We start from the raw sequence: 26,752 nt of genomic DNA on the forward strand, positions 1-26,752 counted from the left end.
CCCCCCAAAATCGGAACAGAAAATGTGAAAAAAGTAAACAGATTCAGTATGGGCCTGGTAATAAATCATGCATTGGGCTCTCCCCCTCTCTCTTTTTCCCAATCTTCTGTCCTCGATCACATCTGGGTGTTCGCTTGGCAGATTGGTTGTGTTTAGAAGCGATCGGGCTCCTTATGGGAGTGACTCCATTGGGAGTTGTCTCTGCACGGTGGCAGTAATTGGGTGACAGATTAGTGTGGAGATTATTCTGAGCGGTTTGGCTCACTTTCAATCTCCTCAACGTGGATGTGGAGAGAATATATTGAAGAAAATGGCCTTCCACAACTGATTAACTGGCCTGTTTGCCCATTGGATTTTTTCTCATCAAATCGATCAAAGCTCTACATTTCTCATCTAATTTTCAAGTTTCGGGGTTAATGAATTGTGAATAGAACCAGACCTAAAGGGAACTGGAATTATAACCATTCGAGTTAGACTAGAATTAGACAATATTTACTACAATTCAAGGCATATAATGTGCAACCATATGCACTGCATAAAACTTCCATTTAAAACTCTTTGTAGATATCTAGCATAATAACAAGTAGGTGCCAATGTGACAGATGCCTGTCTGGAATAAATTATGCATAAATTAGAACATTTATCAGCTTTTACTGATTAACTCATCTATGTAAAACAACACACAATGCAGCTTCACAAAATCTTGCTCAGGTTTTTATTAGTGCTTAAAGAATGCATATTACAGTAAATTCAAAAACAAACTATGAAAATTAAAGGTGAAGTCTCTCATTTTTGCACAACCATCATCACCATTTGGAATTTTCAAATAGTTTTTAAACAGGTTTCCTGAACACACCCTACATCTGCCATTGGTTGGAAAAACAGATAGCCTCGATCGATAGCATCATAAGCTGTGTTTCCATCTAATTATTTTTATGCTCATTTTGAAATTGTGCATAAGAAATCCTGAATGGAAACGCTTGACATGCGAATAAACTCTCAAAACTCTCCTAAAATTTAATGCGCAAGGAGGAGGAGGATTTTCAAGAGTTTCGCATTAGTTAAAATGCACATTAAGTTGATGAAAACAGTTTATTCGTAAAACGATGACGTGATGTTTTGATCATTTGTGCACGTCTTGTGAGTGCGCGAAAGCTTGATGTGACTGGCCAAAAAAAGGTCAGATCTTGGCACACAATTCTTCTAACATAGCCCTGGACATTTGGAAGAGTTTAACCCACAGCTGATTGTTAAAGTGGTTCCTCACAATTTCACCAGAGCAGTTTTGAGCATGGCTGGTTATGTGTGGGCATCGTAGCCATTTCAGCCCTTATTATTTGAGATATTACACTCATTCTGCGGTGTCTCCTGGAAGCATTTAATAAAATTAGGTACAATTGCCCTAATCCTGCAAATAAAACTCTTCCCGAAGCAAGGAGGTCATTCAGCTGCTCCATCAAGACAATGCATTTGACGTAGTGGATGAAAACGAGCAACAATTCGTCTTTAGTCTAATTTTTAGAAATGCGCTTAAAAAATTAAAAACATTTAGATGGAAACCCAGCTATGGAGCCATAGTGTTTACACATTTCAGGGGAATTAACCTTCAAATGGCTTACTTATAGTATAGACTTATAGTCTCTGCATATTAAGCTGGGATAGGAGAAAGTATTTTAAATAAAACAATCGAAAAAATGACATACTTCACCTTTAATTGGCTAAAAAATAAGCAGGGGATGTTGTTGTTTTGTGGCCAAAATCCTACTTGGTCACTTTCGTTTGCGCTACATCCATTTCCTTTTGGAGCACCAGCTGAGGGTCAAACACCTCTTGGGTTTGCCCAAAGGTTGACTGCTCATCTTCTGTCACAGCAGGGTCTGTATAACCTTCACCCTCCAGCTCCAGGGGCTGCTCATTCTGGATGATCTCTGCCTGCTCTACTTGCTCTGAGATGACTGTGTCTGGAGTCTCTTGAGCCTGGGGCTTGTCTGCAAACTCATGGACTTCCTCTCTGGCTTTCTCAATGTCTTCAACTGCCTCTTGAAATACTCCTTCTTCAATGACATCTCTGGATTCTTCAACCTCAACTCTTCCAGACTCCAATGTACCTGGTGCTGGCTCTGTGATGGACTGAGCTGGTGATTCTCCAGATGGGCCTACTTCAGGATGGGTAGAATCAGATACAATTTGCTGGTCTGCAGGATATCCCTCAGGTTCCTGAGCAACTTCAAGATGTTCTGCAGGTACAGCTGAGGTCTCAAATGACTCTGGTTTCTCCTCGGCTTCAACACTGTCTTGGGGCTTGTCACCATTCTGTTGTTTTCCACCAATGGTGTGTGCCTCCACCTGTGGCAAATGTGAAACTATTTTCAAAAGAAGTCAAGAGCTTAAAATGCCACATCAAGACCCTAAAATGCCAGGGCCACTATAACAAAATTATACATTTTCTGGGTTGTGAGAAAAGGCCACACATCCCCTGAGGGAGAATAAGTGCATGTACTTAATCTCTGTTGGTTATTTGAACAATTATGAGCCTAGTAATTGGAACTGCAGGGTGATTAATTTATAAACTGACTTCGGCATCTGGCGTTTACAGGGCATTGTAGAATTGTATACCTTTAATTATTTTTGAAATCCTTTTGGCTGTAATAAAAAGCATTTGCCTATTATGAATGCACAGCTCAACAGTGCTGCAAATTGACACAAGTTGAAAAAGACTTGCAACTAGTAAACAATCTTGTTGGCATTTCTAAAGCAAGACAAATTAATTTGAATGACCACCTCCCATGCAATAATATACCCCAATATTAAAATAATTGGAATAATGGGTTTTGAGATTTTCCTGCCCTAGCTCTCATGTCTCTTTTACCCTGCACAAGCAAATACCTGTCAACATTTTGTCATAGCTCTGGCCAATTTTGCAGTTCTTGTGAGAAAGTTCCCTTTGATAGCTAGCTCGTATTTAACGGAAAACCAATTAGGAACTGCTGGATGGATGGGCAGTGTTTACCTTTGGATTTTCCTACAAAAGTATCTATTTATCTATTTCAATAATGATAATAATGGTGCCATTTTGCTATGACTGACAGTAAGCATCACATATTTATATTTTAATCAGTGGCGCCAGCAGCTGTGCAACTGTACACACCGTGCGTACATCTTAAATTAAGTCGTGTGTCACATATTTTTTGTCAGCTGTGTTAAATTAGAAGTGCAGATGCCCGATTCGCGAATAAATTATTCTTTTGATTTAGCCCTTTTGTTTAGTGAATTTGGCCAAACAGATTAGCAAAACAGTCTGAAATGACAAACAATTCAGTCCGATTCGTCCAATCCGACTCACTGCACCATCTGGAGTGGTTTCTCCCTCAGTAAATCAGTATCGGGATACATTAGAACACAGAGAACAAACAAAGTGCTGGATGAAGTTGATATTTGCCTACAATGAACTGAAAAAAAGAAAAAATTTTGAGAGCTAACTAAACTTCAACTAGTGCTGTGTCATGTGAAGAAGGGGGCGTTCACGCTGAACGTGGATTTACATCCATGTTGTTTTTAATTTTAAATTGTTTTCCATTGTAAACATGCACCAGAGTGACGTTTGACTTTAATGGACAGTGTTTACCATTGGATAAGCATCTGTTTTAAATAATGATAATAATTGTTATATTTCGCTATAACTGACAGTAAGCACCATTTTCATAAGTAGGGCTGGGTGACATGGCTAAAAAAAATCATTTCTCGATATTTTTCAACCTATTGACAATATTCGATATATATCTCGATAATTATGTATTTGCTCTGAAATAGCTCAAAAGTGATTTTTTCTTTTAATCAGAGGAACCATAATTTCATCCAAACAGCCACTGTAGTCAAGTAAATTAAATTTATTAAAGGCAATGAATAAAAATCTATTTAAAAATAAAGGCATATTTTCTTACAGTGTTTCACTAAATTAACACAAGGGAGAATGAGATCTAATATTTTATACACAATGATACAATGTTGCTTAATAAAAAGTATTTTATACTGAAACCTTTTTGTGAGTGAACAAGGTGGAGCTTTTATTTTGACACGTCACTTTCATCTGGAGCTTTTATTTTGACTCGGCAAGTGTTGTGTGTCCTTCACAATGTTCCGTGAAAAGGTTTCATCTCCTCCGTTATTTCTGTTACATTGTGCCATGTTTGTAGATTCAAATAATAACTTGTAGCGGTTACTAATGTTTGGAATAGAGTGCAACAGTCTGGTTCCGGAAGTAAAAATCCCATTCATTTATCCCATAGACAAATTGATTTTCAACAATAACTTATAAATCTTTAAAGACAGACCTACCATGAGCTCTGAGGTCGTTCATCAATGGTATATGCTTCAGATGAAACCATCCAATCTGCGTTATCTCAACTTCATTGTTTAAAATCGTGTTTGATAGCGGAATTCATGGTAAACAACTACATTACCCATGGTACAACAGAGAAAGATCGACCAGTCAGAGAACGGCGTCCAACAAAACCCGTTAAACGTGACTCGGAGCGACCACGCGCTCCCAAGACACACTGTGAATGATGTAATTGAGTTGGTCTTCCTTCACCCATAAACTACTTATATATTTGTACATTTCAGGATATTTTGCAATATACTTAAACTATATTGTTTCTATACTTATATTCAACAACCTAAAAGCAATAGTTTTATATCAGCAAATAGTTTTTAAATGGCAAATGCTTCCGTGCAGTACAAAAACGTTAAGTGTTCCATTTGGGACAAAACTACACTTTGAAAATTCATACACTACATGGCAGAGTGCATAGTACAATTTGTAAGTGCAGAGTGTATAGTGTATCGTTTGGGACACAGCTTTTGTCTTTATGTCCGATTTTCAAATAATTTTTTGCCTAAAAACAAAGTTTTTAATGTTGTGATTCACTTCGGAGCTGGTTGGATTGGTTCATGGCTCACAACTCTTTTATGAAGGATTTTATTAAAAGTCTGTGGAAGAAATGAATGGGGAAAATATTTCAAGAACTCTGACGACCGAAAAAGTGGGCGGTCACTTTTGCGCTCTATTGCATAATATTAAAATCATCGCGATATACACAATATTGTTGAATTTTATATCGTCAGCAAAATCATCATGACTATATTGTTAATATTCAATATATTGTCCAGCCCTTTAACTATAACTATGAAAATCCCTCTAACATGTCCTTTAATAAACAATAAGCAAGTGCAATCAATGCCGCCCTCTTCTATTTATTTTACGGAGGGCCTTGGAACCCTAAATGCCTATAGTGCCTATCATTTTGAGCTCTTTTTCTTAATAAGTTTAGTCTGTGTTTAAAAATTAAACAGCTGCCAGGACCAGTCAATACCTGGATGGGGATAATGACATCAGCAGGGAGGGGAATGCTGGTTAATGGTGCTTCCACAGTAAGAATGCCATCCACAGAAACTAGCGACTGGACATTTTCAGAGTCTACACCAACTGGAAGCCTTAGGAAATGGCAAAAAACATATATAATCATGGTTTTATTGAACAGCAACTGCATGACAATTTGTCACTATTCTATGCTGCTAAATGTAACAAACAACTAAAAAAAAAAAAAAACATTGAATTACGTACGTACACTTACCTGTATTTTCTTGTAAAACATCTAGCAATGTAGCCATGCTCATCTTGTCTCTCCTCATGCTTTCCTATGGATCAAAACATTAAAAGGATAGTTCACCTCAAAATGAACATTCTGTCATCATTTGCTCTCCTGCATGTTGTTCCAAACCAGGCAGAATGTCACCTTCACTTTTATTACTTTCGTTATAAGTACATTTACAACTTTGTAACTTTCGTTGTAAGTAAATGGTGACTCAGGCTGTCAATCCCTAACATTCTGCCTAAAATCACCCTTTGTGTGGAAGAAAGAGAATTGGAACAACAATCCACCTTTTCCCTGAACGCAGAAGTGTTCCACGATTCACGTGTTTTCAATTTCCGGTCTCCAGTGTTTTCACACGCATCTGCATTTATTATTAGCGGGTGAAGTATTGTACTTGTAGAAACTGTCAAAAAAAAACAAGAAAAAACATGTGGCTCTAGAGTGCCAATACTTCACAGAGTTGAGTTGACCGTTTTTTTTACAGTGTCTCACCTGAGTATGTATATGACATGAAGCGATGGTCCGAGGTTTGTTACACTGATATCATTAACTTTGTTGAGTTGTTATGACAGCCAACAACTGCACAAGTTGAGCGTGAAATTCATTTTTACTCCAAATAATACTTAAATATCTCTGAATCACTCATTTTGGTTAGTTTTACGTTGCGTCTCGAGACCAGAAACAGGCAATTAAATCATCATGGCACCGCCCAGTGGTTGCTCAGGAAATGTGTGGCTAGGGTAAATAAATTATGGCAATTTTATTTTTGGGTGAACTATTCCTTTAACAATATGTATGTATATGTGTATATATATATATATATATATATATATATATATATATATATATATATATATATGTGTGTGTGTGTGTGTGTGTGTGTGTGTGTGTGTGTGTGTCTGCATGATTTTATGCACTGCACAGCTGCCACACGATTGGCTGATTGGATAATAGCAAGGATGATTGTTGGTGCAAGACGGGCTGATTTTTTTTTCTCCCAATTTGGAATGCCTAATTCCCACTACTTATTAGGTCCTCGTGGTGGCACGGTTACTCACCTCAATCCGGGTGGCAGAGGACAAGTCTTAGTTGCCTCTGCTTCTGAGACTGTCAATCCACACATTTTATCACGTGGCTCGTTGTGCATGACACCGCAGAGACTCCGCATGTGGAGGCTCATGCTACTCTCCGTGATCCACGCACAAATTACCACACACCCCATTGAGAGCGAGAACCACTAATCGCGACCACGAGGAGGTTACCCCATGTGACTCTACCCTCCCTAGCAACTGGGTCAATTTGGTTGCTTAGGAGACTTGGCTGGAGTCACAGATGGGCTGATTTGAGTATTTCTGTAACTGCTGATCTCCTGGGATTTTCATGCACAACATTCCCTAGAATTTACTCAGAATGTTCCAAAAACATCCAGTGAGCGGCCATTCTGTGGATGGAAATGCCTTATTGATGAGAGGTCAACAGAGAATGGCCAGACTGGTTCGAACTGACAAAGTCAACGGTAAATCAGATAACCGCTCTGTACAATTGTGGTGAGAAGAATATATAAGTATAAGTATATATATATATATAAGTATAAGTATAATAAATATAAGTATATATATATATATATATATATATATATATATACACACTGGCAGCCAAAAGTTTGGAATAATGTACAGATTTTGCTGTTTCAGAAGGAAATTGGTACTTTAATTCACCAAAGTGGCATTCAGCTGATCACAAAGTATACATTACTGATGTAAAAACAGCACCAATGAAAAAGTCATTTTTGATCAAATCTAGACAGGCCCCATTTCCAGTAGCCATCACTCTAACACTTAATTTTTAAAACTGCTAAATTGCTTATTTGGTACTAGAAAATCACTTTTATATCAAACACATTATATCAAAAACAGCTGAAAGCTATTTGGTTCATTAAATGAAGCTTAACATTGTCTTTGTGTTTGTTTTTGAGTTTTTGTTTTTGAGCCACAGTATGGCATGTCTTAAGGTCAATATTAGGTCATAAATGGCAAAAAAAAAAAAAAAAAAAAAAGAAGCAGCTTTCTCTAGAAACTCGTCAGTCAATCATTGTTTTGAGGAATGAAGGCTATAAAATGCTTGGAATTGCCAAAAACCTGAAGATTTCATACAAAGGTGTACACTACAGTCTTCAAAGACAAAAGACAACTGGCTCTAACAAGGACAGAAAGAGATGTGGAAGGCCAGATGTACAACTAAACAAGAGGATAAGTACATCAGAGTCTCTAGTTTGAGAAGTAGACACCTCACATGTCCTCAGCTGACAGCTTCATTGAATTCTACCCGCTCAACACCAGTTTCATGTACAACAGTAAAGAGAAGACTCAGGGGTGCAGGCCTTATGGGAAAAATTGCAAAGAAAAAGCCACTTTTGAAACAGAAAATCAAAAAGAAAAGGTTAGAGTGGGCAAAGAAACAGACATTGGACAACAGATAATTGAAAAAGAGTGTTATGGATCTTAACCCCATTGAGCTTTTGTGGGATCAGCTAGACTGCAAGGTGCGTGAAAAGTGCCCGACAAGACAGCCACATCTATGGCATGTGCTGCAGGAAGCGTGGGGTGAAATGTCACCTGAGTACCTTAATGTCTTAAAGCCCCCAGAGAGCGAGCTGAAGTGACTGAAGCAAGAAAAACTCCTTTCAATGTTATTTAGTAGTGAAAAAAAATAAAACTAGAGAGGAACCTGACCTCTGGTTTTACGATATATGTACATAATCCAATATTATTTAGTGGCTTTAGCAAAAACCGATCAGCACATGTCATTTTTTACCCTCTTCCCCCTGTTTCACTTTGCATTTAAACTTTACTGCCATTATTACCGGCTTATAGCATGTGTGCAAGTGTTTTACTCATACCTGTTTACATTTCGATGTCAAACCCAGAGAATAATAAGTCTCATGTAATTGCGGGTTTCTTACGTTCTCAGATTTTTGAATAAGATAAATCGACAAGCTGTACCACTACAATCTACTTGGCGTTTGCCATCGATCTTCTCGCCTCTGTTGCTTGGTTTTAATTACACTATAATGTGTTTATGTATTGTACAATACATATAGTATTGTATAGTGGCCGATATTTTTTTACACGTCTTTAATATACATATATATAGAGTGTATATGTATTTAGATCAATAACTCAAAGGAGAGTGTTGGATATTTAATTTTATTTAGTTTAACTTATAAAGTAAAATGGTATGATTAAAATATATATTTTATATTTATTATAAATTATTTTTAAATATAAAATATTAGTATATAACATTATATATATATATATATATATATAAATTAAAATATATAACATTTAATAATTACAATTATAAATGCATGCCCTTATTAATGCATACTATTTATTAGTAGTCACCCAAAAAAAAAAAAAAATCTCACTCATACCTGCAATTTCCAAGAATCCACCCTGTATTTTTGCCGTAATCTCGGAGGGAGCAAAGTGATTGACATCCAAACTTATTTTCCACTTGCACGTCTCACCAGCCACTTCCGAAATGCCTCCACTCATTTCTCTGTGCAGCTTGGAGATTTGCTGTCCTGGGGCCTGAGTAAAGGGACTGAGCACAGTTGTTCGCAAGTACCCAGGCCAGGCAGATGTCCCCAACCTTCTGATGATGTCTTCAATCCAGCTAAGGTCTCTGGGGTCCAATAAGGGAGCTAGGCCAAAGTGTTGGTTAAAGATTACACTAGGCCATCTGTAGCTCAGAGGATACCAGGAAACTTCTTGACAATATTGAGGCCTAGATGAGGACTTGATAGCATCTGCCATTGCGAGAAAATTGAAAAATAAAATCTAAAGATGGAAAAGAATAACCTCTGAAGAGTATTTGGTAGGTATTGAACGTTCCAGCCAATTACAGAATTAGAAATGCACAAACTACAAAAGACAGATAAGATGCTGTAGAAACCACTGCAAAAAGGTAGAATGTGGCTAGTAGACATCCGAGCCTCAGTTTATATAGCGCCTTGTGTTTTAGCACTTACTAAGCAGTAACCATGATGCTACAAGAAGAGAATGTAGGGATGAAGTGATGGCTTGGTGGTTTAGTCTGCTGGTGATGGGGAGGGGGGCTCTATGGGAGATGCTAATTAAGGATATTTATAGTTCTAAAAGGGAAGCAACTAATGACAAATAAGAATGATGAGAATGGACAGCCCTGGGTGAAGTTCTGCTCAGACTCTGAAAGGCAAAGAGAACTTTGTTTCATTGAAGTGATCGTTAATGATGTTGTAGAAACTTCCATTGTGTCGAAGCATCTATACAGGCTTTAAGTGCTTGTTAACTTTATTTCCAGGAATCAGAATAAAAGTGTGCATGGGGGACTTCTTTGAAATGGGCCAAGTATAGCCAACTCACCCTTATTAATTACAACACCAATTGTAGAAACGTACTGCTGATTGCACAATTACTTTGTATTCCTTTCAGATTCTATTTCATATTCTGAATATTGGAATATGCACCTGGTGTGCCCTATAATTTAAAAAATATACATATAATGGAATACTATTTGACTTAACTCATCAAGATGCTTGTTTATTGAAACCTATGGCTTTAGGAATATATGTGATACTGCGCTGAGCTAACAATCCATCCAGCATTGTTTTAAGTACTTTAGTCCTAAGGCAGGTTCTGACTGGTTTTTTATTGGTCTTGTTACCACTGGACACCAGATGCCTAACATTAGGCATGTAAGTTGCACTACAAGACTTTGTGTTGCAGTTTTGAATATAATATCTAAATAAGAAGCAAAAAAGATACTTGATGATCAATAGATTATTGTGAGCACACAACAGTAGATTTTTATTTCATATATGTATTGCCGTTTCAATGAACTGAATTCATTACTCTTAACATAAAGCAGTGAAAGTGGCAGTTCAAAGCCATGTCTCTTTAGATCCCAGAATATGCATGGCTGTTAAGCCTCTTCCTGTAAGAAAAGCGTATGTATCTGAGATGTTTTGGGTGAGATTTCGCCGATGACAGAAGTCACTGACCTGTAGAGGCTACAGTTCACTCACCCAAAGCTACACTGAAGATGTGTTGGAACCACTTCACCCGGAACCAGAGGGACTCATCATGAATTATTTGGGACTAGAAAAGGTAGAGTATATACAGTAACAGTCTGCCATTTATACATTTTGACATTACAAACACATTAAGATTATTGTAATGAGGTTTCATTATCCCTTTAAGTGGGCCCACCAAGAAAAAACTACAGTCTTGACCAACACAAAATATGTATCGTTTTAAAGCTTGGAAGCTGTACTTTACAATGCATATAGGCATTATGACTAAAACTGAACAAGTGCTTTGAAAATTGCAGACAAATCAGAAGTGTTCTGTTTTGATAATTTATTAAAAACTTTGCACTGTACCTATTTTTGTAATCGATAAAAACATCAAACTGATCAAATATCTATGTGTCATATGTTTTTGGAAAGCTCTCAAAGAGTAGAATACAACGAGCCTATTTGTTTTTCTCACAGACAAAAATGTAGCAAGAAATAGCTAAGTAAATGTCTTTGACATACAGTACATGTCATATGTAAACAGGTGTTGCTTATAAGCCTCATTTCCACTTATAACTTCACGAAAAGTAAACAGAACATAAAATATCACATACTATTACTTAGAGGAGGGGATTCCTGTTAAAACATTCCCACACACAATTTAATTGGATGCAGAGATCATTAGATAATCCACATGTAGCACAATGTGCACATAGCACATAATGTGCTATCTGGCTAAAAACACGTTTGCTTTCCTGGATCAGATGACTTCATCTGAAGTTATGTAGTACGTTGTCCAGCATCATGGAACGCTAAACCAACCGTATTAGGATTCAGAGCGTTGCAACCAGAGGTGGGAGTCATCCGTATATGGGCAGAGAGTATCGTTCATATGGCTACCAGGAGATGGCGCCCAGTACATAATACAGACTCAATGATGGCTCGAATGACTCAGAATGGAACTGAATGAGATCTCATTCCTGCATGCTTTGGAGAGAGAGCATACCTTTAGTTGTTGTGCAATTATTTCTTATGTACAATTATTATGTTTCATTTGTTTGGAGAGGCTGAATACCTTATTCGGAAAGGCATGGATAATGACTTATATACAAATAACAGATTCATCCGAATAATATAAAAAAAATATTCATTTGACTGATTATCCAAAAAGCACAAGGATAAAGCGACATTTTAAATTTTAAAATTACAACAAATTTATGAATCTGTGCAGCCAATATTTCTAAAGTGTAAACCTTATGAATGAAAATGCGCACATTGTGATTTCAGATCGGATGGGCGCGATCTCAACTCTGTGTGTTGTCTCTGTAAATTGTGCACGTCTGGAGCTAGTCAAGTGTAACATTAACTAAGATACGACATCATATACACTTTCCACTTCTTGAAATGTTTTTGTTAATGTATCACACGATTCACACATGATTCCCATTTATTCATTTATAGCCTAAACCTGAGCGCGATGTTAAATTCCTGACCTGAAGAGATGATTTCACATCGGAGCTCGTCTATCCGTCTCTTAAAGTTGACTACATTTATATTCACATTAGCGATTAAGGTTATTAACTGGTTTATGCTCCATAAAGGTTTAAATGTTCCATAGAGTATACATCTATTAGGAATATTCCTCCTTATGTAAAATGAAGAAACTGAAACATACGTTTCTTCTTCTTCTTCTTCTTCTTTTTCTTTAAACTGTGCTAAATTTGAAAATGTTAAGTGTTCTTTAACTCTGGTAATGCTTGACATTTCACATTTTGCTTGACACCTCTTGCCTCCAGAATAATGTTGTTATACATGCACAGACAAACGAAAATTCTGTTTCATGCAGATATTAATATCTGTAATACCAGGAGAGACTACAACATATTCCACAGTTAATGTAGCCTACAAATTCATCTTCATCTGGTTAGAAAAAAAAAGAATAAAATAACATTTTTTTAAATGATAAATGTATAATATTATTATTATTAGGCTATTGTTATTAAAAGGCACATACAAGGCATATTTTATTAATAAAAACAATACATGTAAGAGTAATACTTAAAAATGGGTGTATCATTTAGTTTTGACGCACTTCCAGTTTAAGCCATTGCGAATGGCCCCAAAAGTCCCAGTGAAGAACAAGATTTTTATCTAGCAGCCATATCACCCTGCAGCTCTTGCTTGATTGCCCATTAAAGCTAAGCAGGGTTGAGCCTGGTCAGTACCTGGATGGGAGACCTCTTGGGCAAAGCATTGGTTGCTGTTGGAAGTGGTAATAGGGAAGCCAGCAGGGGGAGCGCAGTCTGTGTGGGTCCTAATGCCCCAGTTTAGTGATGGGGCTATACTGTAAAAAAAAAAAAAAAAAAGCACTGTCTTTTGGATGAGATGTTAAACCGAGGTCCTGAACCTCTGTGGTCATTCAAAATCTCTGGGCACTTCTTGTAAAGAGTAGGGGTATAACCCTGGTGTCTTGGCCAAATTCCCCCCATTGGCCACTATCTATCATGGCCTCCTAATAATCTCCATCCCTGAATTGGCTACATCACTCTACTCTACTCTCCACCAATAGCTCGTGTGTGGTGGGTGTTCTGGCGCACTATGGCTGCCGTCGCATCATCCACGTGGATGCTGCACACTGGTGGTAGTTGAGGAGGTTCCCCCTATACTATGTAAAGTGCTTTGAGTGCCTAGAAAAGCACTATATAAATGTAAGGAATTATTAATCATTATAATTTTACATGATGCAATTCTTAGTTACAAGAGGAACTTCACATTAAATTAAAACATTTATGGGCATTTGTTTTATGCATTATTGGGAGACCTCTCAAGAATATATTTCAAATTCATACTTTAGTCCAAAATCTTTAGAAAGTTAGAAATTATATTTTGCTTTAAGACAATGAAGCATTATTTTTAATTAATTTGTAACCTGCACATGTTTTCATGAAATATTCACCCAATAGTATTTTTGTGGATTGTCATTATGGTCCAGTTGAGGAACGGTTTGTCATATTTTTAGATTTTAGTATGATTGTAAGGTCAATGTGCAGTTCTTTTGTGCATTATAGTAATGGTTCCTTAAACTGTGTTTAAATGCGGTTCATATTTTATGGCTTTAGGCTCAGTAGGGGTGAAGCAGTGTGCAGTCAGTGGAGAGAGAGAGCTCTGGCATTTCTGTCTCCAACACAAACAGATTTACTGCAAATGAGATCATCTATCAGCAGGGGAGAGGTAGGATGTGAACAAGGGCATGGAGGAGTGGAGTGAGGGGGCGACTGGAGCAGGGACCTCCGCCCACGAAAGGACACATTCTTTCAGCCTCTGACTCTAGGCTTTCTCTCTCTGTCTACCTCTGTTCCAAAATTATGGGATGGAACCGACCTATGGTATTTCATATGGCAAGGAAGATGGCTTTTAGAGATCCATGCGTTTTTACAGTGAATTGAAGCTTGTGGTGATATATTTTTATAGTATTTTTTTTACTTTTTGCTGTTATTTGACAGAATAATAGAGACCAAAAGTAGAGAGAGATAGAAGAGGGAAGGGGGTCAGGACATGATGCTGGGCAGACAAAAGTTTTGTGTACGAAAAAGGCTGTTAACTGCTGCAACTGAATCGTTGAGTCAATAAGTAAAACTTAAGAGCAGTATTTGTATTTGTGAATAAATCACAATGATCCAAGTGGAAAAGATAATTGTGAACAAAACTGATTTGTGAACAAATCATTTAGACAGTTTTGTGAACCAAATCAACCGATTCATTTAAAGGGGTCATGAAATGAAGAATCAAATTTTCCTTGATATTTTGAGGTCACATACTGTACGTTTCAGAATTCAAAACTTCCTCCTTACTGCAAAAAGAGCATTTGTTGAAATCAAGCCTCCACATTGTGATGTCACACAGTGGTAGACATGTGCATCTGACCACCTCCACAACAACATATGAATGCATACTTTATCTTTAATCACTTCTGTAGCCTCACCCAGCAGTGGTAAGCAGTGAGATGGCAAGGAGAGGGCAGGTCAGTCAAGAGCAGAGAGCCTATAATATAACAGTGGGCGTTTACTGTTAAGTCTTATAGGAGAAGCAGCACCAAAACCGAGCATTTCTGATAAGGGGTCAGAACTAGAGTAGAAAATGATCATGTTTAACAAATATATGACTGTTTTGTGTGCATAACACTTTACTAATATACACTGATGAGCCAAAACCTTTTGACTTCCTGCCTAATATTCTGTTGGTCCACTGTTTGCCACCACAACAGCACCGATCCGCCGAGGCATGGACTCTACGAGACCCCTGAAGGCGTCCTGTGGTATCTGGCACCAAGACATTAGCAGCAGATCCTGTAAGTTGTGAAGTGGAGTCGCCATGGATCAGACTTGTTGGTTCAGCACATCCCACAGATGCACAATCAGATTGAGATCTGGGGAATTTGGAGGCCAGGGCAACACCTTGAACTCTTCATCATGTTCCTAAAACCATTCCCGAACAATGTGTGCAGTGTGGCAGGGTGAATTATCCTGCTGAAAGAGGCCACTGCCATCAGGGAATACCATTGCCATGAAGGGGTGTACCTGGTCTGCAACGATGTTTAGGTAGGTGGCATGTGTGAAATTGACATCCACATGAATGGCCGGACCCAGGGTTTCCCAGCAGAACATTGCCCAGAGCATCGTCTTCCCAAAGTGCATCCTGGTGCCATCACTTCCAGAGGTAAATGGCACACGCGTACATGGCCGTCCACATGATTTAAAAGAAAACAGGACTCATTGGACCAGGCGACCTTCTTCCACTGCTCCAAGGTCCAGTTCCGATGATCGCGTGCCCATTGTAGGTACTTTCAACGGTGGACGGGGTCATCTTGGGCACTCTGACTGGTCTGCGGCTACGCAGCCCCATACGCAGCAGGGTGCGATGCACTGTGTGTTGTGACACATTCCTCCCATAACCATCATAAAACTTTTCAGTGATTTGTGCCACAGTTGGCCTTCTGTCAGTTCAGACCAGACAGGATAGCCTTCGTTGCCCTCACGCATTGATGAGCCTTGGACACTCAACACCCTGTCACCAGTTTATGGTTTGTCCCACCTCAGACCACTGTCGGTAGGAACTCACCACTGCTGCCCGGGAGAACTCCAAAAGCCTTGCCGTTTCAGAAATGCTCTGGCCCAGTCTTCTGGCCATAACAATTTGGCCCTTATCAAAGTCGCTCATATCTTTACTCCTGCCCATTTCTCCTGCATTAAACACATTGACTTTGAGAACTGATTGTTCGCTTACCATCTAATCCACTCAGATCTTGACATGTGGCCTTGTTAGGAGATGATCAACATTATTCGCTTCACCTGTGAGTGGTCATAATGTTTTGGCTCATCGGTGTGTAATAAGTGAACCTCAAGGAAAATATTAAAATAATCAGAAAAGGCATGTCATTACCCCTTTAAAGGAGCTGACTCAAAAAAACTATTAATTCACGAATTGGACATCGCTAACTCGCCAAGGACAGCTAGCGCGGATGTGAAGATTATTCTGTGAATAATGTCTTAAATTTGAATCTGCTACTCAAACAAAGCTACCTTATGGCTTCAAAAGATTTGGAATATATCACACTAGTTATATGGACCACTTTTATGATACTTTTATGATGATTTTGCATTGCAATTTTTGAAGCTTGAAAGCTTCACACCCCATTCGTTATCATTGCTTGAAAAAGAGCGCCCAGCACAGTCTTCAGAATGTCACCTTTTTGTGTTCCACAGAAGAAAGAAAGTCATATGACCTTGAAACAGCAGAATTTTAATTTCTGGGTGAATTTTCATATCCAATAAGTACAAAAACTTTGCAATGAAAGCTTTCTTTTGTGCTGTAATGGAAGAATCTGTGGCTTTACTTTTAAAATTTTGTGGGTTGCCTCATGACTCTTTAATTCTCACTCCCATGTAACTGTGACTGCAGTAGAATTATCCTGAAATGACTTGTGGATGTTTTTTGTTTTGTTTTTTTTAATAGGCACCAAAGGAGGAGATCTCTGAAGCTGATGACGATGTTGTTCGCGAAACCCCTCAACATTCTTCATGGGAAAATGAGCTCTGACATGTTCCCAATGTAATATCTCCACACACTGGTCCTTTTTGGCAGCTGAGTGAAAAGTATGAGGCAATGCACAGCATAGGTGCAAACAAACGTGTTAATTAAAGTCAGCGGATTCATTGTGAATAGGTGCAAGTTCTGTGTGGAATGTCACATTCAGAGAATTAGGCCCATCTCTAGCCAGTAAGGTTGCATTAACTCATGGTCATGGGTTGAGATGATTCTATACCCTTTACTGAAAGATCTTTCTTAATTTTATTTCTCAGAAATTGCCACTTAGTGTCCACAGTTTCAGAAAAGAGAGGACACAGTTCTTCACAAACATTTGTGCTGCACAAGGTTAGGTTTCCTACTGTGTTGCCATTATTGTTAATGACTGCTTCAGGATGCTGGTGCAATTTGCCTACATTCATAGATGCTGTAGTTAAGCACTACAAAATCAGTGGATTGCTTGCAATACACAGTAAGGATATGCATGTTTACAGTATGTTTTTTTGTTTTTTGTTTGTTTAATAACTTTGTAAATCCCCAAATAATATTCATGTTTTTTGCTTAAATCTTGCAACACATAAGATGTTTTACATGATTTGAAATACATTAGTGAGATACAGAAGATAATGTTTAAATAGAGCAATAAGCAATGCATTACTGTGATTTTTACCATGGTAAGCAGGCTTTATGGGTTGTTGGTAAGGTCTGACACCAGTGGAGTCTTTTTACCTAAAACCTCTTAACATGGTAAAATTGCTTTTATAAAACGGCAGTGACAGCAATATAATAAGACACCGATGTTTATGAAATGAATTATTGATAATAATCACAATGAACAATTCTTCCACCAAGTAATATAGTTCATTAGCCTAACTATAGGCAGTTTACAGCTAAGGAACTAACCACATAAATATCAAATACCATAAAAAGTAATTTCGACTCGTCCTTCCATTTCTTTGAAAAAAAAATGAAGCAAAAATCAAGGTTACATTCAGGCACTTACAATGGAAGTGAATGGGGCTAATTTGCCACAAATGCTGTCGATTGAGCTTAACTTGTATTGAACCCGGAATATTCCTTTAAGTTTGCATTTAATGTTGTGTGTGCAACCTTAAAACCATCGATCAGTTAATCAACAGAAATTTGGAAATTCAAACCTGCACAATAGAGAGCCAAGAAAAGATACAGTACTAACAGTTATAATGCCAGTAGTCTCCTGTAGCCACACTTTTGATTATCAGCATAAATTCTTTGCAGCTTATTCTGACCTAGAGCACTTACTTTGGTTTGACAGAAACCAACTGACTGACATTTAAAGCAACTTGTGATGCAGAGCCTGCGAGTCGGTCTCCATCACCAAATTTCGTTGTGTTCAAAGAACTTATTTATTGTTTTACTCGCCAATGTTCAATATTTATTGAGGATTTATTGTGCAAATGTTTACCTGTCATATTTATTGGTTTTGTTTTTAACTCTAATTTTAACTCATTCTTTTGTATTTATTCAAAGATTTTGAATTTAAGAATGGGGAGGTGAGGGTTAATTTGATTTAAAATAATGGTTTGTTCCAATTAGCAAAGGCGGGGAAATTGTGTGTTTAAACCAGCCGCCACTAGGGGAGAGGGAAGAAAGATGGACGACAAGTGTGCTTGAGTGCAAATATAGAAGTATAGGTCTCTGCAGAACAGTAATGGGTGTTTTCAAATCTGTGGACATTTTCGAACCGGGGTGGGCGTTTCTAAACTATCCAAAGAAAGTAGGGAATCTCAGTGTAGAAATCAATGAGTGTTTCCAAACCAGGATGGGCGTTTCTAAACTAACCAATGAAAGTAGGGAATATCAATGGTTTGAAAACACCCACTGATTTGGAAATGCCCATTTTTGTTCTGCAGAGATATAAGTCTCCAAATATACTCTGGCCTTAATTGTTTAGGGAGGTGAGTAGGTATTGCTGTTAGTACCAAAAACAGGGCTACTTTTTAGCCTGTTTTTTTATTTTATTTTTATGCGACCTTGTTTTTATGATTGCTTTTAAACTATTTATTTGCACATTTTGCACCTCTAATGGATTAAAACCGGTCCCTATCACACAACTAAACACAGTTTTTTTTTTTTTTTAAGTGCTAAATAGGGGTGCATTAATCTGAAATGTTACCACATAGATTTCACAATAAAAGACTGATGTGGCAAAAACTCAGTCTGCCCAGGAGTAATACATACCAATCAATGCACTGATATATCTCAGAAAACAAAGCTGAATATTTTGCTTTTGGATATCTAGTTTACTTGCACTTAAGTGCCTCAAGCAAAACTCATAAATATCTGTTAAATATTAGATGCCAAAAAAACCTCACAAACTTTGCCAAATCCAGAACAGATTTTACTCAAAAGCGCTCACTGTATCAACCTTTGTAAACACAAATTTAATTCCAGACAGACTGTTTCAAACCTGTGCACTCCACCCCCAGAAATTGTGTAAAGCCAGCCAATCAGATTGGAACTGCTGATTTCAGCCAGCTCTAGTCAATTTTGTGTGTTGTATGCATCAGACGGTCAGTAAACGGACTGTCGATGTGTCATCTTAGGCTAAGATAATAATACCAGTCCTGGCATTTTAGTGTAATATTTGAATTCCTTTTTCTGACCGCGCACCCTGTAGATACCATCACAGTGCTGATTAAATTTATGTGTATGTAACTAATCATTTAAATGTTCATAAACTGCATATTTTTGCTGCAGGAACTGTTATTATCTGTTGTCTTTCTCTGTCTCTCTTTTTCTCTGTCTTCCCCAACCCCACCCTCCCTTTTTGTGTCCTGCCCAGTGGCTATGGTTTTAAAACCTGGCAGGCATCAACGATGACATTTTGTTTGTGGGGGAATTTAACATAGTGTCACCACAGGCAAGAGGGCACTTTCTCTTCCTCTTTCGCACTTTCTCTTTCTGTGCGCCACAAAATGGTTGACATTTATGACAGACATAGCAATAGCCAAGTGTGCTGAAATATTCATACCCTGGCTCATGAAGACTGGCATTTTTGAAAGGAAAAATGCAATCACTGCTGCTGCCAAGGGGCTGAGACAACTATTGTTGTCGTGTACATGAGCTTTTTGCCCTTTTTAAAAAAAAATTTTTTTACCTTTACTTTGAGCCTTGATTAAATATGCAACTGATGTATATATAAAAAAATAAAAAATAAAAAAATAAAGGTTATCGTAGCTTACAGTGCCACTGGAAAGGCACATATGTTACCACAATAAGGCTACGTGGTGGCACTTACACCTACCCAATAACAATGCACTTTTTTTAAATAAAAATAGCATTGAGAGACCAACATGGGGACAATAGCCCCAAAGGGACACCTTTCCATGTTCTCCCCAAAATTAAAGGAATAGATCACCTAAAAATGAAAATGATCTCATCATATACTCACCTTCATGGCATCTCAAACTCATATGGCTTTCTTTCTTCTGTGGTACACAAACAAAGATATTTTGAAGGATGAATTTTGTGTGTTTTTGTCCATACAAGTCAATGGGGTCCAAAACTTTCAAGCTCCAAAAAGGACATAAAGTGGACTCATATCCATATGGACAAAAACACATCATTCATCCTTCAAAATATCTTCATTTGTGAAAAAAAAAAAAAAAAAAAAAAAGTCTTTGAGATGGCATGAGGGTGAGATAGTTCACCCAAAAATGAAAATTCTCTCATCATTTACTCATCCTCATGCCATCCCAGATGTGTATGACTTTCTTTCTTCTGCTATATAGAGAATTTAAAAGGTTAGTTAATCCAAAAAAGTATGAAAAATTGATTTACTCACCCTCATGTTGTTCCAAACTTGTATGATTTTTTTTCTTTTTTTTTTTTCTTCAGGGTAACAAAAATGAGAAGTTAGGCAGAGTGCTGCAATGAAAGTAGATGGTGCCTGGGGCTGTCATGAGGGTGAGTAATGACAAAGTAGTGGTTTCACAACTAAAAAACGGAAAACTGGCACATTTCAGCTTGTTTTTCTTAATTAACAGTTAGATAAGCACACGCCTCCTCCTCAAATTTTCCCTGACACGAACATTTCGCACAGAATTGAAAATATACTAAACAAGATGGAAAACAGGAAAATAATGCCTGTCTCTGCTGAAATGATTCACAGCAATCAGAGAGTTTTCACTGTGAGGGTCTCAGCTTCCAAGAAAAACAAAATTCATTCAAGCATCAGCCTTGCCCAGCAGGAGAGAGCGATTACCCTCTGACTAGAAGGATCTAATGCAGCAAAATGAAAAGAAAAAAATACACACAGCTCATTTACAGTGTCTCTTGATGGAATGGAATGTCAGGCTGGAGTCAAAGTACATCTTGGTTGCATCATTACTCCTTTAATAACATACTTGCGCTTTCTCGCTGCACTTGATAAAGGGAACATTTTGATGGGGTTTCTTTACACTGTAGTTACCTCTAGTGGCCTGTAGTGGTGGTGTAGGCCAATAAGATCTGAGCTTGTAAGGAAAGGCTGCCTTCATTTGCAGCACCACACCATAGGGTTGTCTTAACCATTTTTGCTGCATATTTTACTTATAGGGGGTATGGGGGCAAGTTGTCACTACAATGTCTTAATAAGGTTTTGAGTCAGAGCTAGAATTGCATAATTGCTTGTTTTCTCTAGCAGTGGTTTTATATGTTGGTTTCAATCACCTCTTAAATTATAATACGTTTTGAGAATTCTACCCTCCAAACCAAAATTATAATATTGTCATATTTTTGTATATGTTGTGTATACAAGTGAACACAATAATATTTTTCATTGATGCCATGTTGGGGCAAGTTGTCACATGTGTTTTATATGTAATTTAATTCATTAAAGGAATGTTTCGGGTTCAATACAATTTAAGCTCAACTGACAGCATTTGTGGCATAATGTTGATTACCACAAAAAATAATTTAAATTCGTCCCCTGTTTATTAAAGAAAGAAGTGAGCATTTCTGTTGTAGTAAGGCACTAACAATGAAAGTGAAAGGGGGCCAGTTTATACACATTAAAATGCACATAGTTTCAAAAGTATAGCCACAAGATGTAAACTTTATGTGTGTTAGCATGATTTTAGTGTGACAAAATCGCTAACTAATCTGATCTGTGTAAAGTTATGTCCAATATTACAACTTTATTGTCATGGCGACGCAACGCTTGTAACCCCTGTAATCTGGTTAAACACTGTAACTACACTTTAAATCACTTTAATATGTATAATGTTTACATCTTGTGGCTATACTTTGAAACAATGAGTATTTGAATGTTTATGAACTGTCCCCCTTTCACCTCCATTGCCAGGTGCCTTACTGTAACCACAAATTTCCCTTCTTTTTCTTCTTTTTTTTTATTAGGTACTAATAAAAAAAAAAAAAAATGTTTTTTTTTTATTTATTTATTTGTGGTAATCAATATTATGCCACAAATGCAGTTAATTGAGTTTATATTTTTTGAACCCAGAACATTCCTTTAATAAATTACAATTTCTTTTGCCGAAACAATGGTTTGATATATATATATATATATATATATATATATATATATATATATATATATATATATATATATTATTTTTATTTTTTTTTACCTTCTCCATTTTTGCTGATTTGTGCATTGTTTTGTGTTCATGTTTACATTTTCCTGAAAAGCCATTAAAAAGCCTGTAGTATTACACCATAATATTAATATTAATAATGTAACTTACCCGATATTGTGTAGCGTACCCCAACATTGGGTCAAACATAATTCTTTGTATCCAAGATTTCAAGGTATGCATAAGCCGACCCTTAGAAATATTAACTGGATTAAAAATGTGTGACAACTAGCCCAGGCGTCCCCTATAGCTCCTGTGAGAACTTGCATTTACATTTAGTCATTTAGCAGACACTTTTATCTAAAGTGACTTACAAAAGAGTAACATAGCAAGCAATTTGTCATACAAAAGTCAACAATATCTGCAGTATCGCACTCCCAAGTTCTCAAAGTGGCTAGAGTAGTTCAGAAGCTAGCATAGAAGAAAGAGATATGGAAAAGGAATTCTTATTTATTTAACTGTTAAAAAGTAGATGCAATTAGTGTGGGTTTGTAAAGTGCTCTCGGAACAGATGTGTTTTCAGCTGGTTCTTGAATGTTGAGATGGTTTCAGCAGATCGTGTAGAGGTTGGAAGCTTATTCCACCACAGTGGAACAGACAAAGTGAATGTTCGTGAAATAGACTTTTTGCCTCTTTGTGATGGGACCATTGACCGCAGAGAGCAAGCTGGGACATAGAGCTGGAGTAGTGAATTTAATTAAGAGGGTGCTCTTCCACTGGTTGTCCTGAAGGTCAGAGTCAAAGAAGTTGAAGTTTATTTTCCTTTCTGCTTAGCAACACCATGACTGAATTAATGTAGAAAATACATAAAAATATTTAAAAGACAAATATAAAAGCACATTTACAAACAAAGACTTGAATTTGATTCGGGCAGCTACAGTGAAGTAAAATAAAAAAAGTGGGGTATCATGAGCCCTCTTAGTCTGACTGAAGATCAGATGCTGTGCTGTGATCTTGACCATCTGCAGTGGCTTAATAGTGTTAGCTGGGATTGACTTCCCCTTGTAACAACTTGCCCTGGTCTCCCCTACTTGAAAGTAGCTTAGATACAAATCCTGTTCCATCACCATTGGGACTTTTCAGCTGTATATAAAACTCCTGGTTGGTCCCTGCAAGTATTATACTGCAATTTGGATTAAACAGAATTTAGCCAATCTGCTACATATTGGCTAAATCACCTGTAGGTTGTGTAATGCTAAGCTTGTTCTCTACCAACAGTGAGTAGGTGGTTCTCATTCACTTGAGTCCTGATTAAACATCTTAACCTTGATGTTTGAACTGAAAGCAGAAAGCAAAGCGACGGCTGCACTCTACATTGAAAATAAAAGTGAAAAGGAATTCATTTATGCATGGAGACAGCTGTTAGCTTGTAACAAATGGGTCATGCACAAAAAAGAGGTTATTTAACTCAGGGCAAACTGCTTGTAGTTGGTTGGTTTGTCCTTGAGCACAGTTGTGGTTTTGTTCTAGGACCCAGATTTTAAATTGGAAGTAGTGACCCAACACAGTACCAAAATTGTTACTGTACAAAGAAAAAACCACAAGGCACTTTTTTTTTTTTTTCAAAGCAACTTTCGAAATACTTTTACATGGACAATCCCCACTGAAACAACCTGGAGTTAACTGCATTCTTCAAGGGCAAAATATCTTCCAGTACATCGACTGAATCTTCCAGAGTTTCAACCTGCAATCTTAAAATTACTAGCCCAGAGCATTCCCGACTAAGCCAGCACTGATTTTGGAGGTTTTATGTGTGTTGAGATCTTCCAATATACATTACAGACCATGTCACCTGGATTTACAGCATCGCAGAATCTGTTTTTACAGTTCAGTAGCAATTTTTCACTGGTTGTAGCTATATACAGTATGTGGCTTAGCTGTTGTGTTAAAATTACAATTGTCTTTGAGAGCATAATTTAACCTCTTGTTCACTATTTTTTCTAAGATGAAATGGACATTTGGAGACAGATGCATTGCATTGTGAACTATAGGCAATAGTAGAAGTATGATAGCAAAAGCTCTTGTTATGCAATAATGCACATTTTTCTTATAATACAAATTTCATGAATGTAGTAGATCGACTGGGTTTTGCATACTACTGAATTCCTATGAAAAGCAATATGAGTAGCATTTTCCCTCTGTTCTGTTTATTAGCACAGGTTTTAGGTGGGTGTAATTGTTGTGCAACTGTTTGTTCATGCATAAAATTGAGTTTATTAAATGAAACACAAATATTGCATATTTCTTAATGTGATATCGAATGCAAAAGGTATCTCTATCACATATTGTACTAAGTGTGTGTGGAGTGACCCCCACTAATACTGCCAGTTCCTGGCATTTTTTTTATCTCTTCTGACTCTTAATTTCTAATGATATTTAAAGATACAAGCAGGTTGTGACCTAGTCTAATTGTTTCTACATGCGCTATAGAACTTAACCAGATTTCATATAGGCAAGTATGTGCGTTTCCACTTGTTTTTGTGTGCTGTTCAGTGTATGTCTGTTTTGCAGGGAGAAAAATGTTTTGCACTTAAGTAGCCCAAACTTTAGGAAATGTTTTTCTTAACTTTTCTTGCTTTTTTCTAGTTTGACATCAGTTTTTACTGGATGACTTGATGCAATTTTAGTTTTGGTAATATGGTGTCCAAACAGACATAGGGCCCTATATTAACAGCGATAAATCCTAAGCACAAATTCAATGGGCATAGCTATGAATTTTTCGTATTTTCGTGCAAGCATGCTAAGTCTTGGTGCAAGTGAGTTTGGATTGCATGCACAAAGCACTAATGGGCTGAATCAAGTGCAATTTAAGGTACTTTTCCGATTATTCCACCGGCTGCATCTTATATAGTCCATTCCCTGTCATGCACCAGCGATATAAACAAAGACAGCACATTCATAAGAAGTTGGAAGTATAAATTCATTCTGTATGCAATTAATTATGAGAATAGAAATAAGGACTTTGGAAATATGGAAATATGGACGTTCTTTTGTGCATTAACTGCTTCCTTATTGAATGTCAGGCATATTTCAATAGCTATGTTTCCATCCATGTTGTGAATTTAAATTATGCGAAAAATCAGAATATCGCAAGAACAAAGTGCGATATATTCAATAGGAGTTTATTCGGTAAATGTGTTTCCATCACAGTTTATGCACACTTCTAATCAAATAAAAAACGAATCCACCTCAAGTGAGCGTATACGTTTTTGATGCATATTTTGGAGATTTTATTCACGTCTTGGTGTTTCCATCCAGCCTTTTTTATGCGACATCCCAAAATGCGCATAAAATACGTTGACTGAAACACAGCTAATAACGCTCCTTTTATACCCATAGAAAATGTGGTTTTCATCAAGATTTGGATGTAGGCTCCGTTAAATTATAGAGTATGTAAGTATTACTAATCATCAGGGTTTGAAATTAACTTTTTGGCTCACAGGCCACTGTGGCTAGTAGTTCCAGGGTCACTAGCCACTCAACATTTTCACTAGCCAAAATCCCCCGCCTTGCAAAAAGTGATAAAGGTAACTGGAGACTTTAACTGCATGCATTTGTTTGGACATTTTATTTTAATGAGAATGATATTAGTTTAGCAGGACACAAGTATGATATGGGCTAAGTCACCTTTAGAATATCTATGTCATGGACAATTAGAACAGGAGGAAAAATTGCCAATAATTTGTCCATAATTCATTGAAGTTTTAACCCCTTCATTCTAAGGGTGTTTTCACACTTGAGTCCTCTTTAAAAGAACCAAACTCAGACCCCTTTAAGTGGACCAAAATGTGGACCGAGTGAAAAAGGACCCAGTTCTCTTTGCGTTCACACTGTCTGAGACCTTACAAGTGGGCTCAGATCTCTTTTTGGCCCACTTTACCAATTAAGGGGTCTCAGTCCTTTTTGCATTCACACTCTGTGTCATTTGTCGGACCGTGCCCACTCTAAAAAATATCATATTGATTATAATTATTATTATTAGGGTTATATTTAATGTTAAGAGTACAAGTAGCTCTACATATTAACTTATAAAATAATATAAACATGTTTAATGCTCTCAAAACGAATGAGCAGCATGAGACAGGTGTCTATGTTCAATAAAACGTATGTTATTGATCTTTGGCATCAATATTATGTAATAGTGTATTACTGCATATTATTTTATACATTAAAAGAGAAAAGTAATGCAACATAATTGAATGCATTGCATTTTTATATTAAAAATACTGGATTTAAAGAAATAAGAAATTTAAAGAATTTAAACATTCAGTCATGGTAGATTAGTCTTATTAATGACAGACAATAAAATTTATCTCATTTAATGTTTAATCTAC

The 26,752-nt window shown here is 37.1% G+C and overlaps 1 protein-coding gene across 1 annotated transcript; it reads right to left on the minus strand.

The window, feature by feature from the left end:
* Positions 1–744: 744 nt before the first annotated feature.
* si:dkey-1k23.3 (heat shock protein 67B1) lies at positions 745–9,475 on the minus strand. The gene is made up of 4 exons (XM_051681629.1): positions 9,091–9,475; positions 5,634–5,697; positions 5,373–5,493; positions 745–2,346 (listed from the first exon to the last, which is right to left on the minus strand). The coding sequence occupies exons 1-4, from the start codon at positions 9,473–9,475 to the stop codon at positions 1,762–1,764; spliced, it is 1,155 nt and encodes a 384-aa protein (XP_051537589.1). The 3' UTR covers positions 745–1,761.
* Positions 9,476–26,752: the final 17,277 nt, after the last annotated feature.

This window comes from Myxocyprinus asiaticus, chromosome 3 (assembly GCF_019703515.2).
Source record: "Myxocyprinus asiaticus isolate MX2 ecotype Aquarium Trade chromosome 3, UBuf_Myxa_2, whole genome shotgun sequence".
Lineage (NCBI taxonomy): Eukaryota > Metazoa > Chordata > Actinopteri > Cypriniformes > Catostomidae > Myxocyprinus > Myxocyprinus asiaticus.

Coding starts and splice junctions, on each gene's coding strand:
- si:dkey-1k23.3 (XM_051681629.1), bottom strand. CDS start 9,475: ATGGCAGATGCTATCAAGTCCTCATCTAGGCCTCAATATTGTCAAGAA. Junction 5,698..9,090: donor TGGATTCTTGGAAATTGCAG/GTATGAGTGAGA, acceptor TTTGATCCATAG/GAAAGCATGAGGAGAGACAA. Junction 2,347..5,372: donor ATGTCATTATCCCCATCCAG/GTATTGACTGGT, acceptor CATTTGCCACAG/GTGGAGGCACACACCATTGG.